This window comes from Lissotriton vulgaris, chromosome 7, assembly GCF_964263255.1.
Source record: "Lissotriton vulgaris chromosome 7, aLisVul1.2, whole genome shotgun sequence".
NCBI classification, from domain to species: domain Eukaryota; kingdom Metazoa; phylum Chordata; class Amphibia; order Caudata; family Salamandridae; genus Lissotriton; species Lissotriton vulgaris.
The window spans coordinates 884260123-884274163 of NC_141695.1; the positions used below are offsets into that span (position 1 = coordinate 884260123).

At 45.9% G+C, this 14041-nt stretch overlaps 1 protein-coding gene across 1 annotated transcript; it reads left to right on the forward strand.

The window, feature by feature from the left end:
* The first annotated feature begins 719 nt into the window (after nt 1-719).
* On the forward strand, nt 720-13425 carry LOC147702616 (zona pellucida sperm-binding protein 4-like). Its single transcript, XM_086928811.1, has 12 exons — nt 720-916; nt 1666-1787; nt 3608-3701; nt 3819-3974; nt 5111-5298; nt 5628-5725; nt 7234-7364; nt 9085-9274; nt 9371-9518; nt 9669-9747; nt 9942-10043; nt 13239-13425. Exons 1-12 carry the CDS (start codon nt 724-726, stop codon nt 13403-13405), a joined length of 1668 nt encoding a protein of 555 aa, XP_086784937.1. The 5' UTR covers nt 720-723; the 3' UTR covers nt 13406-13425.
* Nucleotides 13426-14041: the final 616 nt, after the last annotated feature.

The window sequence follows — 14041 nt, forward strand, 5'->3', positions numbered from 1 at the left end:
TACAGAACTGGATGACCTACCCACAATCAGCATGGCACAACCTAAAACCTTTGATCAGAAGTACTACTATTGTATTTTATAATTACATACACCAATGGATCAAATCACATATTGCCCTATGTCCTAACTTTATTAAATATGTATTCACAAGCCCATGAGAACCTTCCTAAAGAAAGTTTGGCCAGACGGGATTTACATGTGGAAGGAGTCATCTTTCCACCCAAATGGGTTGCATTTGGGTGTAGAGGCAGTTAATGAAAGGTGGATGGTTTCTATATGTATTTCTATATAACAAAAACTCGATCCAAAGGTAAGCGGAACAATTGTCATGAGCACCAGGTACATTACACAACGACATATTAACTTCGTATTAAATTACGATTTTTATTTACCTGGAGATTTAGCGACTTGCTCAGACTCTACAAGATGTCGAGTAGAGGCAAGACTCGAACCCAGTGCCCCCGCTCCTCAGTCGGCAGCCCTGGCCCTAACCTACATCCTCTTCAGGACAAGTTCTTATGCTCGACAGACTCACTTGAGTTGCAGCAAGGCTGCATACACGTAATGAGTCTCACCTGAGTCTGAGACCTGCCTGATTATCAACTGACCTCACCTGTGGTCTATGTGCAATGCTCAGTGATTGGCGCCCATTTTGCCCCATCTCCACCAATAGCTGCGTAGTTGTATAAATACGTCAAACGTCGAGAGTTATTCTCAGGCACAATGGCGTGTTTTACTGCGTGCGGATTATTGCTGGTGTTGTATGCCTTTAGTGCTGCTTTGGCAGCGGACAGTGTCCGCCAGGAGGTGGTGCTTGATGAGAGTTCTTCTTTGTTGAGTTGTGGCCCCCGTAGCTTGCAGTTACTGCTTCCTGCCACGCTCTCTAACGATTCTTCTCTTACCGTGACTGTGAGAGGTGAGCGGAGGGTTTGTAGTTCTGGGTTTTCTTAGTTGCACGTGTCGGTGGTGGCTCCCGTGGTGAGTAAATGTTCTAACTTTACAAAACGCGTTATGGTAATGCCACTGTACAGAAAAGGAAATTCTTAATATCTGCGTGTATTTATCTTCTAATAGTGTAGGTCGTTGGGTAATATCCTGATTTGCTTGTTGACCCTGTGATAAAGACGTTTTGCTATGGTTGACCGTTTGTGGGCTTTGTGTGCAGCAGAACTGCAGGTGTAGTAACCTCAAAAGTGGTAATGATTGGAGGTACTGCATTGTACCCAATTATTGTAGTCCAGTGTCCTCTCACTTAAGCCTCTGCCACTATGCATTCCTGACTTTTTCAGTAACCTGTTGGTTTAAGGGGCTTGCTTGAAAAAAATAAGTTCAACCACAAGTCCCAGCATGCAAAAAAAGAGCATTTAAAGGTGCTCTTAAAGCAGTGGGGCAGTTTATCTTGGTTTAAGGACTTGCACTCTAAGTAATACCTTTCTGTGTGGTGTTTCTCTCCCCCCCCCCCCCCCTTCTGTTACCTGGTTTTTAGTGGTTGTCCTGTGAGAACAGGTTGGTCCTATATGTTAATTCTGATGCTTTCTGTTCATGTATGTTTAGGGAGGGGGTTTGATGTGTTGGTGCAGTATGATTGCACTTGAATTTGAAAGAAATGTAGATTGGTATTGTTTGGGGGTGTTTTAATGCTCTCTTCTGACTCTTTTCTCCTAGATAAGACCGGTGTGCCTGTTGCCCTCCAGAATGATACTGAATGTGGGATTTGGGTCAGTCAGCAGCCAGGTGCCTCAGCAGTCATTGGTGCGGACTACGCAGGGTGCTACGTGAGTGAGCAGGTACGTTCGGTTGCCTCAGCCACTGCTGTAGTATACTGTGCGGAGCTTCATTCCCTTTATGACTTGTGAGCTGTACCTTAAACTCGCAAAGTAACGAACCGACTGAATTGTAAGCCTTTCTGGAAGTTTGCAGTGCTGCTGACTTTTTGCAGCTCCCGGAGTGTGTAGCCTAGACCCTATAGTAAATGCAGTTGAGTGTAGTTTTTTTTTCTCTCCCCTTTTTATAGGGGAAAAATCCTGGCCAGTAATAACTGGCCGAGGTGGAACTATAAATTGTACTGTAATTCGAAGGTTGGAATGCTCTGATACAAGTATTGTACTACTGATACGTTTAATTCAAACTAAATGACATTACTCGCTTAAAGCCCTGTCTATCACTAGACCTTTGCTTGATTACCAATTTGCTTTTGTTAGGTAGTCTTGTGTAAATTGGTGCCACTGTGGGCGAGTTTTTGTTATTTAGTAGTGTTGCTCTACCTACTTAAGTTCCTCGAAGGCTCCAGGTTGTGCATGTAACGCCCCTTGCACAAGGACGAAGGGGTACAGCTGAACGGCATCTTTTCCGTGGCCTGTATTCGTTCCCCCTGTGCATTAAAAGTCGGCCGTTAATGCACGCTGACTATGCGTGCCCTTGCAAATGCTCTAGGAGCTGTTTGAGCAGAATCATTCCTCGAGGGGTTGGAAGTGTGTGTCTTTAGCTTCACTGAAAACTAACAGTTGGGGAGACGAGCGAACATTGTCTGGATGATAACACGGGAAGGAGCTGTGTAGACTGTCTCCGAGAAGTAGCTTCATGGAAGTAGTCCCAGAAAACACTTTTATCCAAGCGAACCTACCTGCAGCCGCAGATTTGTGGGGAAGCCGGAGATTACTGCAGAACTATCCCAGTACCAGTTCTCCAACCATTGCTGCAATGTGGAGTGGCAAACCGAGCTGGACCCTGTATTGTAGAAACCAGTTGAGACCCAGGTGTTGTACTACATGACTGTTTTTAATAGCTTTGTCATGGTCGGAGACTACTGCGCCAGCTGGTAGGATGGAATGAATGGCCCTGGGTAACCAATGTGGTATTTCACAAGTGCTTTGGAGTATATTTGTAGGGCAGGATGGGCGTTTCCTTTGTAGTGGCATTGACGACTAATTAGTTTTGCTCTCTACAGAACACGACATTTTCTGAAGTTTCCCAGTCTTTAGTTTGATAAAGAGAATTCCTTACTAAAATAGCCCACATGTAAATAATTTCATGGGCCTAATGCTCCTACATCAGATATCAATGATACACTCTTTATTTTTTTTTTTTTGTAAATGCGTTTATTTTTTTATTTAAACAGTGAATTCTTGACATCTGTTCAACAGATTTGGCAGGTAAATGCCTAGGGGCTGGGTAGAAACGGATGCCTATGAGCAGTAGTAAGAAATGTACTAGGAACAAAGACCGTCAGTTCATTGTATTGCCTAAAGCTAACTAATACTTGACAGCAGGTTCTTGTGTCAATTAAGTGCCCCACTCCCCATCTCAAGAGGCTAGCCGTAGTGCCACTAAAACCGTTCAGTGCAACAGTAAAGGTGCAGGAGAAGTAATGGCAATCTTTGGTCTTTTTAAGGTCTGCAGCATTATAATGGCGAATGCAGTAAAAGTTTCCAACTACTATACTTGTCCTTAATGCCACCGCTTTTACTTCCTATGAGTCAAGAATGAACCTGTGATTAACTCCTCTTACTGATTACATCATGCAACTAACAGAAGGGTGGGGGAGAGCTGGAACACCACTATGGTGGTCCCATTGCTACTCTTTAATCTGATACTGGCTTTCTTCCAGGATGGAGAGTATATCCTGACCTTGGATGTTGAAGAATCCTTTGCTGGAGAGAATGCCACTTGGAGAGAGAACTTAAAGTGCCCAGTCTTGCCTGGTGAGTGACTGTGGTGCCTGCAAAGGACACTGCTGGTAATTCAGGCACCTTCACTGCTGTAACCAAGTGACTACTGGTCCCTGCTATGGTAACATGAAGTTCTGCTTTATCTTCCAGTTATGGATGCTCCCAGCCCAAATACCTGCGCGGCTGTTGCTCTTCCAAGCCGGTTGCTTTGTGGCAGTCTGCCCATCACTCGGGAAGTCTGTGAGGCACTAGACTGCTGTTACGATACACGCATGTCCACCACACCATGTTACTTTGGAAATCCAGGTTCGAGGCTTCATTCCTTCCTCATGGTGTAATGGCTGTAAACGCACATGACTGACACTTTGTAGTGGAGCTAGAAAGGAGGTTTTCTCCTCATTGCAAATTTGGGCTGTAATCCGCTCTATCCAGAATAATCCCCTCAATTTACGTTTCCAGCTCATGTTAAATGTTTTTGTGTTGGTCGGTGATAGCTGACTCTACTAACTGCTGCTAAAAGCCTTCATTCTAGAGGTGGTTAGAATTACCAAATCATGGGAGAAGCAGGGAACCGTGGTAATATTCCTCAATTCGTGGTCCTTGCAAGAGATACTTTGAGGGATTTAAGTGAACCAATCCATCCTCTAACATAGGTGCCTTTTTATACTTGAGGGTTCATCATGGTAGGTAAGCAAACAGGCCACTTTGTTTGCAAGCTAGACTGGCATTGAGAGGCTCTTTTGCCCTGGGTGGATGTGGCAAACTGCCACTCAAGAACTCTGCAATGCAGATACAGCTGATTCAGAAACACACTCCTAGTGGAAGCAGAGTCTTCAAAATGGCAGTGCTCTTGGAGCCAAGACTGTCCATGGTAAGCAATGTGCAGGTACACGTAGTGCATGCCACTATCTGAGTCATATATTTATTTTCCCCAGCTGCTCCTGCCTTAATGAAGCTTGTGGTATGGGGTATAGTGAGTGAATGACAAGGCACACAGCTAGGACTAGCAAGCAGCTGCTACCCGCTAATTGTTAACCCCTTTATTGTTTGGAGGTTCTATATCCTGATTTAGGAAAATTACTTGAGAATAGCATCCAGGAATGGGAGCAAAGGCTGTCCTCGGAGGTTAATGCAAGCCTTTCAGCTGCTAGTGGCCTGTCGAGGTGCAGATGTGCTGCATGATGGCTCTTCAGTTAATCAACTCAACCTTTTTCTATAGCTACAGTGCTAGCCTTGCAGGTGCTACTGTACTACATTATGGTAGGAAACAGTTTAGTCCTGCAAGGGAAAATACAAATGCATTGAGCCTGCAGGTAGGTGTAATCTGAATGTATAGTGACTGGTGGACTTGAAAAGGTGATGCTGGATATGGATGTTTGCTGCAGGGTGGAATTATCTGGTGTGGTTGTTTACTCCGAGTGACCAGTATCTTTCCCTTCTAGTGACTGCCCAATGCTCTTCTGATGGCCAAGCGACCATTGCCATATCTACTGATGTCACTCAACCATCTCTGGACTTGAAATCTGTGCGTCTCCTCACTGTGAGCAGTTCATGCTCAGAACTCAATGTGTATCAGACCAGTGGTTTTCTAGCATACCGGTTCCCCTTGGTTTGTGGAGGTGTTCAGCAGGTAAGATGGTCAAACAAGAGCATGTTTGAAGCATGTTGAGCCCTCACCCCCCCACCAGAAAAATACATCTTTGAGTCTTCAATACTGGCTCCAACTGTAAGATCTGTGTGGGAAGCTTAGTCTTGCATTGCCTAGTCCCATAGTACCGCTTGTTCTTGTCGGGGTACACATGGCCCCAGTAGTACAAAGCACACCTAGGAGTTCCAACAGTCTAGGTTTAGGTTTTCTTGCATATTGCAACAGGTTTAATCCTCAGTTCTTTGACCTTGTATAATTACTTCGTATTCTATTCTGGTTGATATTGCATGTGTTGTAACTCTACTTCACAGGTCAAAAGTGATACTACTATATATGAAAACAGGCTGGAGGCTACCAGGAATGTGCTTACGGTGAACGGTGCCTCGATCAGTAGGGACAGCACCTTCAGGTAAACTTAATTCTAAGTAGCTCTATAGTGCTTGCATCTATGAAATGGGACATTAATCATGGAGCTTAATGTCTAGTCAAACATACTGGTTTGGGTTATTTCTATTCAGTGCTGTGCAATCGGTACTCTTGTGCACATTACAGGACTATAAACCTCGTAAAATATGTACTGGATTAGTAGAATACCAAACTGACTTTTTTGGGCCTGCCGTTTTGTACAGTTTCCCCATTTGTGGGCTAGTGTTTGTCTAGAGAGCACTGCTTACTTGTAGTATGAATCCTTTAATTGTAGGGTGGACTTGTGATTCAACCTACCTTTGGTATTTCGGAAGCAACGTTCCATAGTATTCTAGGTCGTGTATGACCTAGTTTTAAAGTGTCCTGCAGGGTGTAAAATCTGATTCAAATATCACGGAGACTGTATTTATTGAAAGTGATCTGTATTTTGGGTGTGTCTTTAAGGTGAAGATGCAACCTTTTGCCAGTAACTTTGGCTTATTCCCTTCCCTGTTAATCTTGTTGTAAGTTTACATTTCTGAGTTGCAGAATGTAGTATGCTCAGGACGTCGGTCAATGCCTTGTTTCACCAATTTGGGTCTACTGAACTGCATCCACTGGAGCAGCACAGAAGTGGCTTGAGTTCTATCCTCTGCTGCTTCCCTACAGGGTCTAATGATTTCCAAACTTGTGAGGTACATGGCAGGAACCAATGTCCCAGAACAAGGATTGACTTGTGCGAACTTCTCGTGCTCCTTGCCCCATAGATTGTCTTAATGTGTATCTCCCAAATGAAGTGTGTGGGGGGTGGGGGGAAGAGGGAGAGGGAAGGTGGTCCAAGCAATGCTGGTACACTCGGAGCAGGATCTTGGTGAAGACAACCTTTCATGAGTCTACCCAACTGTGTGCGCTTCCTCTTAACCGGCTATTCCTTACCTTGACAGCCAGCTCCAGTCTCTCAAATCTGTTGACAAATGTAAACTGTCAAACAGCAAGCATATTTCTCCCTTGAACAGTCTCAGGCCGGTTTAATCCTTCTCTACACCCCCCCCCCCCCCGCCCCGCCCCCCCACACACACTTTTCTCTTGGAATCGTCACATTGCGTGACCTTTCGAATTGTCTACTGTCCTGACCCATCTGAATAGTGTGGGTGGAACAAGGGTTCCGTGTGTGCCTTCTCCCTGGCACATAAATGTGCTCCTTCCATGAGTGTCAATAGATCTGCCTAATTCTACACATGCTTGTTTGTACTTGCTAAGAGGACAACAGCATAACTTGTATCAGTGTGTATGTCTATTGGCCTCTAGAGCCCTCCAGCTGGATTCCCATGCTTGTGGTGCCTGCCACCTCCAGTGCGAGCCCGCCTCTATGCCCACACTCCTGATCTGGCTACAGACTGGGGTGTAAGGTATAGCTCTTTGAGCGTCAGTAATTTTCTGTTAGTGTACGTATCTTGCACCCGTCTAGTTGCATTTGAGTATCGTTAATTGCTTTGATCTATTCTCCATCAGGTTAACTGTGCGTTGCACCTTCGCAAGCAGTAGCAGCTTCATCCCACTGCAAGTTGAAGTCTTCACTTTACCGCCACCCGCTCCTGTGAGCAGTCCAGGACCACTCTTCATTGAAATGAGGATTGCTAAAGGTACGTTTCTTGAGCTCGAGTCCGCCTGTGGGAGTAATGCTGCTTACTCGTTCATTGGTTAAAAATTTCAGGCAAGATAGTCTCATGCCTCTGGTATTTCATGATCCTGTATTAAGCTTCTCACCAGGAAGTGTAAAGGATGTAACTGACTTCAGTTTATGGGTCAAGCACACTTTCTTGAACTAAATAGGTGATTGGACCTCTGCCACTGTAAGGGTTTCTTGGTTGAAGGAGATGTGCTTCTGAAATGCCTAAATATTAAGCAGGATAATGTGTTGATCACTTGCAAATTGTTCAACCTGTTAGACATCCCCAGTGATTAACCTATTGTAGAAAACCTAAAATGAAATCCGCATTTTATGGTGGTGGGAGAGTGTTGTAAGACTGCCAAGCCTAGTAAATTAAGGAAGCGGTGCTCTTTAACATTGCTTTGCCCTGAAAGAGTATCACCGCTGAGAGACTGACGTTCAAATACAGCGCTGTTCCCACTTCATGATGTGGAGCAATTGACACTAATCCTTAAGATTTGACGCCTTTGGATATCTAGAATGGTGGTAGTCCAATCAGAGTTGCGATGGTCCTGGAGACCTTACTGTATTTGATAGTTGCTGTGGTGGTGGTGTTTGAAGGTGATGCTGCGAGTCATAAGATGGAGGCAGAGCTTTTCCTTCGGTGTTTGAAAATAAATTCAGTTGGCTGAATCGGATACATTAAGGCATGGTTTTAAAACTGGATTACTAATTTAAAAATTGTCTTGGTCAAGAGGTTGGACCTTGCTTCTGTACAGGCAGAAGTGGTACCAAGCTGTTGCATCTTCCTGGTGAGATTGGTGTCTAATGTGACACTTGAATCCGAGGCATGTTTAGTTTCCTTGTAAGCCAAGCATACACTTGATCCAATCTACTTTTGAGCTCCTGGGTAGACCAGAATGAATCCAATCTGTGCTGAACGCATTACCATTCTGAGGCAGATGGTTTTTCTAACTTGTTCCAGTGATTGTTACAGAATCACAGTTCGTGTCACGGGTAGTATTGGCTGCATGGTACCTCTATGCTAGCTTGTGTTGGGGGAGCAGGTAAGGGAGAGATTCAGTGTACTCCGATGTGGCCATGCAGCATGCCTGCAAATAAGTTTGTAACCAGCCAATCCTATCCCCACCTTAAACCATACTGCTGCCTTCTTTGGGTTATAGGCATTGTGAGCTGTGGTCTTGCTGGCCTAGATTTCTTTCAACTGCATGGTGTCCTCCTAGGCTGGCAAAGGGGCAAACTGGTAGTGTTGCCATGCACCATGTTGAAAGCCTGTTTTTCTTGCTCCCTGAGCTCTAACTTCTACAAATGCAATTTCTTAGTGGAGGTGTTATTCCCACAGTCAGCCTGCCTCTGTGTCTGCAGGTTATCACTACCATATACTGGAATATCGGACACTTTGGATCAGTCCATGTTTTTCTGGCCTGGGCAGTGCCTCAGAGCTGGGCATAGCTGAATCTGGGCAGGCAGTACAATGCACGTGTGCTCTCATACCAGCATTTTCAACCATGGATGTAGAGCCACTGATCAGAGCTTGTGGTTCAATTTTGCTGCAGGGCCAGTAATTGATAGCATAATGGATGCCTTCAGTGTCGCATGTCACGTATGACTTCAGGAGGGCTTGTGGAGTGGGAAACTAAACTCTCATACCTAGGATGTGCAGCAACCAATTAATTTCACTTGTGTTTCAGACCAGACGTACAGCGCTTACTACAGTATTGGTGAATACCCCGTGTTGAAGGTTCTGCGGGACCCTGTCTTTGTGGAGGTTCGAATGCTGCAGAGAACAGACCCCGCCTTGATGCTGGTTCTGAACCACTGCTGGGCCACCCCCTCCAGTGACGCCCACCATTCTATGCAGTGGCCCATCTTGGTGGACAGGTGACTTATGTCTGAGGGATTGATAGAGGGCTGTGCGAGGCGGTAAATGGTGAATCATGTGTATTAATGCTTGGTTTCCACTTGCTCCTAATGCAGATGTCCCAATGCTGGCGACAATTATAAGACTCTGGTTCTCCGGGTCCGAGAGTCGTTCCCCGCGCTGCAGAGCCCCTCCCACTACCAGCGCTTCGTCGTCTCCACCTTCACCTTCGTGGACAAAGCTCAGCAGAACATGATGGGCCCGGTAAGTTATCCTCGATGGGGAGTTTACTGCTGTGTTCTTCGTGCATGGTAACTCTAGGGAGGGGCGGGGCTTGTAAGTTGCACGAGAGTATTCACTGGCGTGTACTGTGCTCTGCTATTAGTCATCTTGTCTTCTCCCTTGTTGTTGCAGGTGTTTTTCCACTGCTCCGCTTCCGTGTGCGTCCCCTCTGCACGTGACTCCTGCTCCTCCACGTGCTCCTCTAGGAAGAGTAAGTTTGCTTTGTGGTTCTTGGGGTGATAATCGGCTGGACTGTGTAGCATTAGAGGCGCACATTCCTCTTGTTTGGAGGTTGCTCCAACGGTGTACTGTTGTGGCTTTGCTTGCTCGATTGTATATCGACTTTTAAGCTCGTTGATCTTCCTCTCCAAACCTTGAGCTCTTGTGATTCTTTCCTCCTCGTAGGGAGAATGATTAAGGATTGGGGCATGGATGCTGAACCCGAGAGTCTCGTGACTGCAGAGGGGCCCGTTCTATTCATCACAGAAGATGATGTTGCACTAGCAGGTAAGTGATGCAATTTTAAACTGTTTCTTGAATACAAACAAATAGAAAATTGCATATGCCGCAAAGAATGAAGGGCAGGGCTGGGTGGTATCAAAGCGTCAACGAAATAAGCCATCAGTCTTAGGACCCAGCAAAAAGGGAGTAGACTCAGCTTTCGAAAAATGTCAAACCATAGGAGAAAATGGCATAAAGTTACTTGCACTGCCCTCGAGCCTGTCTTTCGGTGCTCCCTGGAGCCTCACATAGAGGACATTGATATTTGCGTTACTAAGTTCAACGCGACCTTACTGTCTGCTATCGACGGTATTGCCCCATCCCTACCAGTCTCGTCTGCAAGATCCCGTCCCTCAGCTCCTTGGTGCTCCGCTGCCCTGCGTGAAGAAAAAAGCCGCTCTAAAAAATTCGAACGCAGCTGGAGACTAACCTATGATCCAGAGGCAAAAAGCATTTATAGAACTGCCTTAAAGAAATTTATTAAACTAAAAAAGTCTGCAATGAGTTTTTTGCCTCCCAAATCAAAAAAGCAGACAACTCGGCTAAAACTTTGTTTAATATTGTTAAAGACTTTGTCAAACCTCCCGCCATGACACCTAATAATCTCTCCAGCCAGTTTCTTTGTAATGGGCTATCAGATTTCTTTCAGGAAAAAATCGAATTTCATCTTCCTTTCCTTCAGTCTCTGCACCTGAACAATCCCTTTCCCCCGTCTCAAACAGCAATGACATTGTACCTTCCCTAGTAGCGTTCAAGGACCTCACCCCAGGCCTTGCACTTAAACTACTTATACAGTGCGAATTAGGTTCCCCTCTAGATCCGGCCCCCCCTAAGGTTATGAGTGATCTTGATAGAGCCACTCGCCTCTATATGGAATGCCTCACTACATCTAGGCCAATTTCCTATTGCTTGGAAAGAAGCCATGCTAGTACCTATCTTGAAGAAAACAGATGCGGACCCCATGCAATTCTGCAATTACCGCCCCATTTCCCTCCTTCCGAAACCAGCGAAGGTCTTGGAAAAGGCCGTTCAACTACAACTCGCGGAATATTTGGAGACCAATTCCTTACTCCATGATTCCCAATCAGGTTTCCGCACTGGTTTCAGTACAGAAACTGTGCTGCTGGAAGTATCGAGACCATTCGAGAATGTGTGGATAGGGGGGAGGAGGCCATGTTGGTCCTCCTCGACCTATCCACCGCTTTCGATACGGTGTCCCACAAGAGACTTTTAGATCGATTGGACTGGGTGGCTCCGCCCTGTCGTGGACTAGCTCCTTTCTCCAAGGACGAACGCAGAGGGTCCTTCTTAGACCGTTCAAATCTGAGTGCAAACCACTTGTCTGTGGAGTCCCGCAGGGCTCGGCTTTGAGTCCATTATTTTTTAATGTTTATCTGGCCCCTTTGGCCAAGGTAGTTGAATCATGTGGGGTCAGAGTGATCTCTTATGCTGATGACACACAGCTGATGTTTTCCTTTAGAGATCACTCTGACTCTCCAGCCTCGCCAGCTTTCGTCACTGTCTGGGAGAAATCTGCTCTTGGATGGCTTCTAACCATCTCCGACTCAACACCGACAAGACGGAGGTCTTGTTTTTTTAATCTTAAATGACTATACCCTCCACCTTGTGGTGGCCGACGGTACTCAATTTCCCCCCCCCCCCCCCCCCCCCCCCCAATCCCGGTTCACACTGCTCGCAACCTGGGGTTCCAGTTTGACAACACGCTTTCCTGCGGCCCTCAGATTTACAAGGTTACTGCAGCCTGTTTTGGAAAACTACGGATGATGAGAGGTCTTTCCATTTCTGCCTGTGGATGCTCGCAGAACGGTCACACAGGCCTTAATTACCTCCCATTTGGATTATGCCAACAGCCTCTACGCAGGGGCCCCCCCTGTACCAAATTGAACGCCTACAAATAGTTCAGAATGCGGCGGCGAGGCTGATTGGCAACATCCCCTTCCGGCATCTGATTTCAGCTTATCGCAAAGAGCTTCACTGGCTCCCAGTAGCCAGTCGCATCAAGTTCAAAATGCTAACTCTTGCTTTTCGGGCTCTGAACGGAACAGGACCGGAATACTTGAGATTGGTACTATCTCACTCAGTCAGATCCTTACGATCCAATAACCTACGCCTCATTGTCCCGCGGTTCCGCTGCTCCAGAATGGGCGGCAGAGCCTTTGCAGTCCTCGCTGCCAAACTTATTGAACAGCCTACCTTTAGACCTCAGATTTGCTTCCTTTGAAGCACTCTTTCGTAGCAGTCTTAAGACGTGGCTATTCTCAGCTGAATAGGTAGATGTTCTTTTCCTGCTTACAGTCTTAGTGCCGGGACACCCCGAGCCGTGCGCTCTACAAGCTTCATAAATAAATAAAAACACGTATGTGATGAGGGCATAGCGACTGCCCAAGACTTAGAACGTAACATCGGACACATTTCTCACCAGCCCTCGGGGGTCGGCCACATAGGGGGCCAAGAGGCAAAGGCCCAGGTAAGGTCATTCTCCAGTTGCAGTTTTGATGCACTTTGAAGGGGCCCGCAAGGCCATTCAGGGTGATTCAAATTCTCCCCCCCAACCCCTCCTGTGCCCACCCCGCGGGCTGGGCTGACAAGATTGCCAGAACGGTTTTAGGTTCCCAGTCTGGTTCTGCGGATACGTTTGTTCTTTGTGAGCTATTTAAGGCCGCTGCCAGCCAAGGTGTGAAGTAGGCTTTAAAAGTTATTAAAACAAAACCTTTGCACTTTGGATATTAAAATCTATATTTTGAAAGCACCTCAAACATTTATGTAGCAGCCCATCTTGTATTGGGAGTAATACACGTTTAAAATGTTGTCTTGCATGTTACCAGTGCTTGCTGTCACAGACCAGATTGGGACATTGTAGCACTATACAGACAAGTAACTATCATCCACTGCACTAAACGGAATTCCATTCTGTGGCTGAGTATATTATTGTGCTTTGCCTTAACTAGTAGGGGTTTCGTAATGTGATTGGGAAAGGCACACTGATTTACAATTGGCATTTACATTTTTGTTTAAGCTGTATCACATGACATGAAGGTGAGACCACAACACAACTTTACCCAGGCTGAATGTGTCGGACATCAGTGGCTTAAAATACTTAGACATGTGGGGAAAGGGCCTGGAGAGGAGAAGCTTCATTAATGTTGTACAACTGACTGCAACCATGTTTTTGTCCCTCAGGCTCTCGCAGCTCCCAAGAATCCTTGATGCCAGGATGGGGCTGGATGGTGGTGCTTACAGTTGGATTGCTGGTGTTCATTGCTGTGGTCTGTCTTTCTCTAGTGCAGTTGGTTGGACGTCTGAAGCCCCGTAATGAACAAGTTGAAATGGCTGCTGTGAAGACATGAAATAAAAATATTTCTTAAAATGCTGTGTGCTTTTGTCTTGAATGTGGCTCCTGGTGCAGCAAGGGGAGGGGCTTGGTGCAGTGTCCTTTGTAGGATGTGACTTCTCCATCTGAGGAAGAAGGAAACTGCACAGCAACCTGAAGTTTTGAGTTGGTCAATTATGAAGCCAACTAAATGGCTACTTCCTACACAGCTTCCTCTCTAGTTGGTGGTTCAGATGTTACACACTTGGTATTCTAGAAGGAAAATGTTTTACAAATGGTTGAGGGCATCTCTGGCAATGGTACATCAACGGACAGGTAATTGACACCTAGTTGTGGAGGTGAGTTAAAAGGCAGGTCTTCAGACCCTTTCTAAAAACTAAATGGGAAGACCTGGGCTTTAATTGGAAGGGCAAGGCATTCCACCATTTGGTTGTACCATACATGAAGATTCTACACCCCCACCCTCTTCTAAACTTGGGCACTTTAAAGTTGGCTGCGGAGGATCGAAGTGCCTAGCAGTAATGTCACTGATCAATTTATTTTTAAAATAGTCTGGGCCATCTCCATGTAAGGCCTTAAAGGTGATACAAAATGCAATAAAGTCTAGCCTCTTATCAACTGGCGGCCAGTGAAGCACCACTGGCACCTTAGC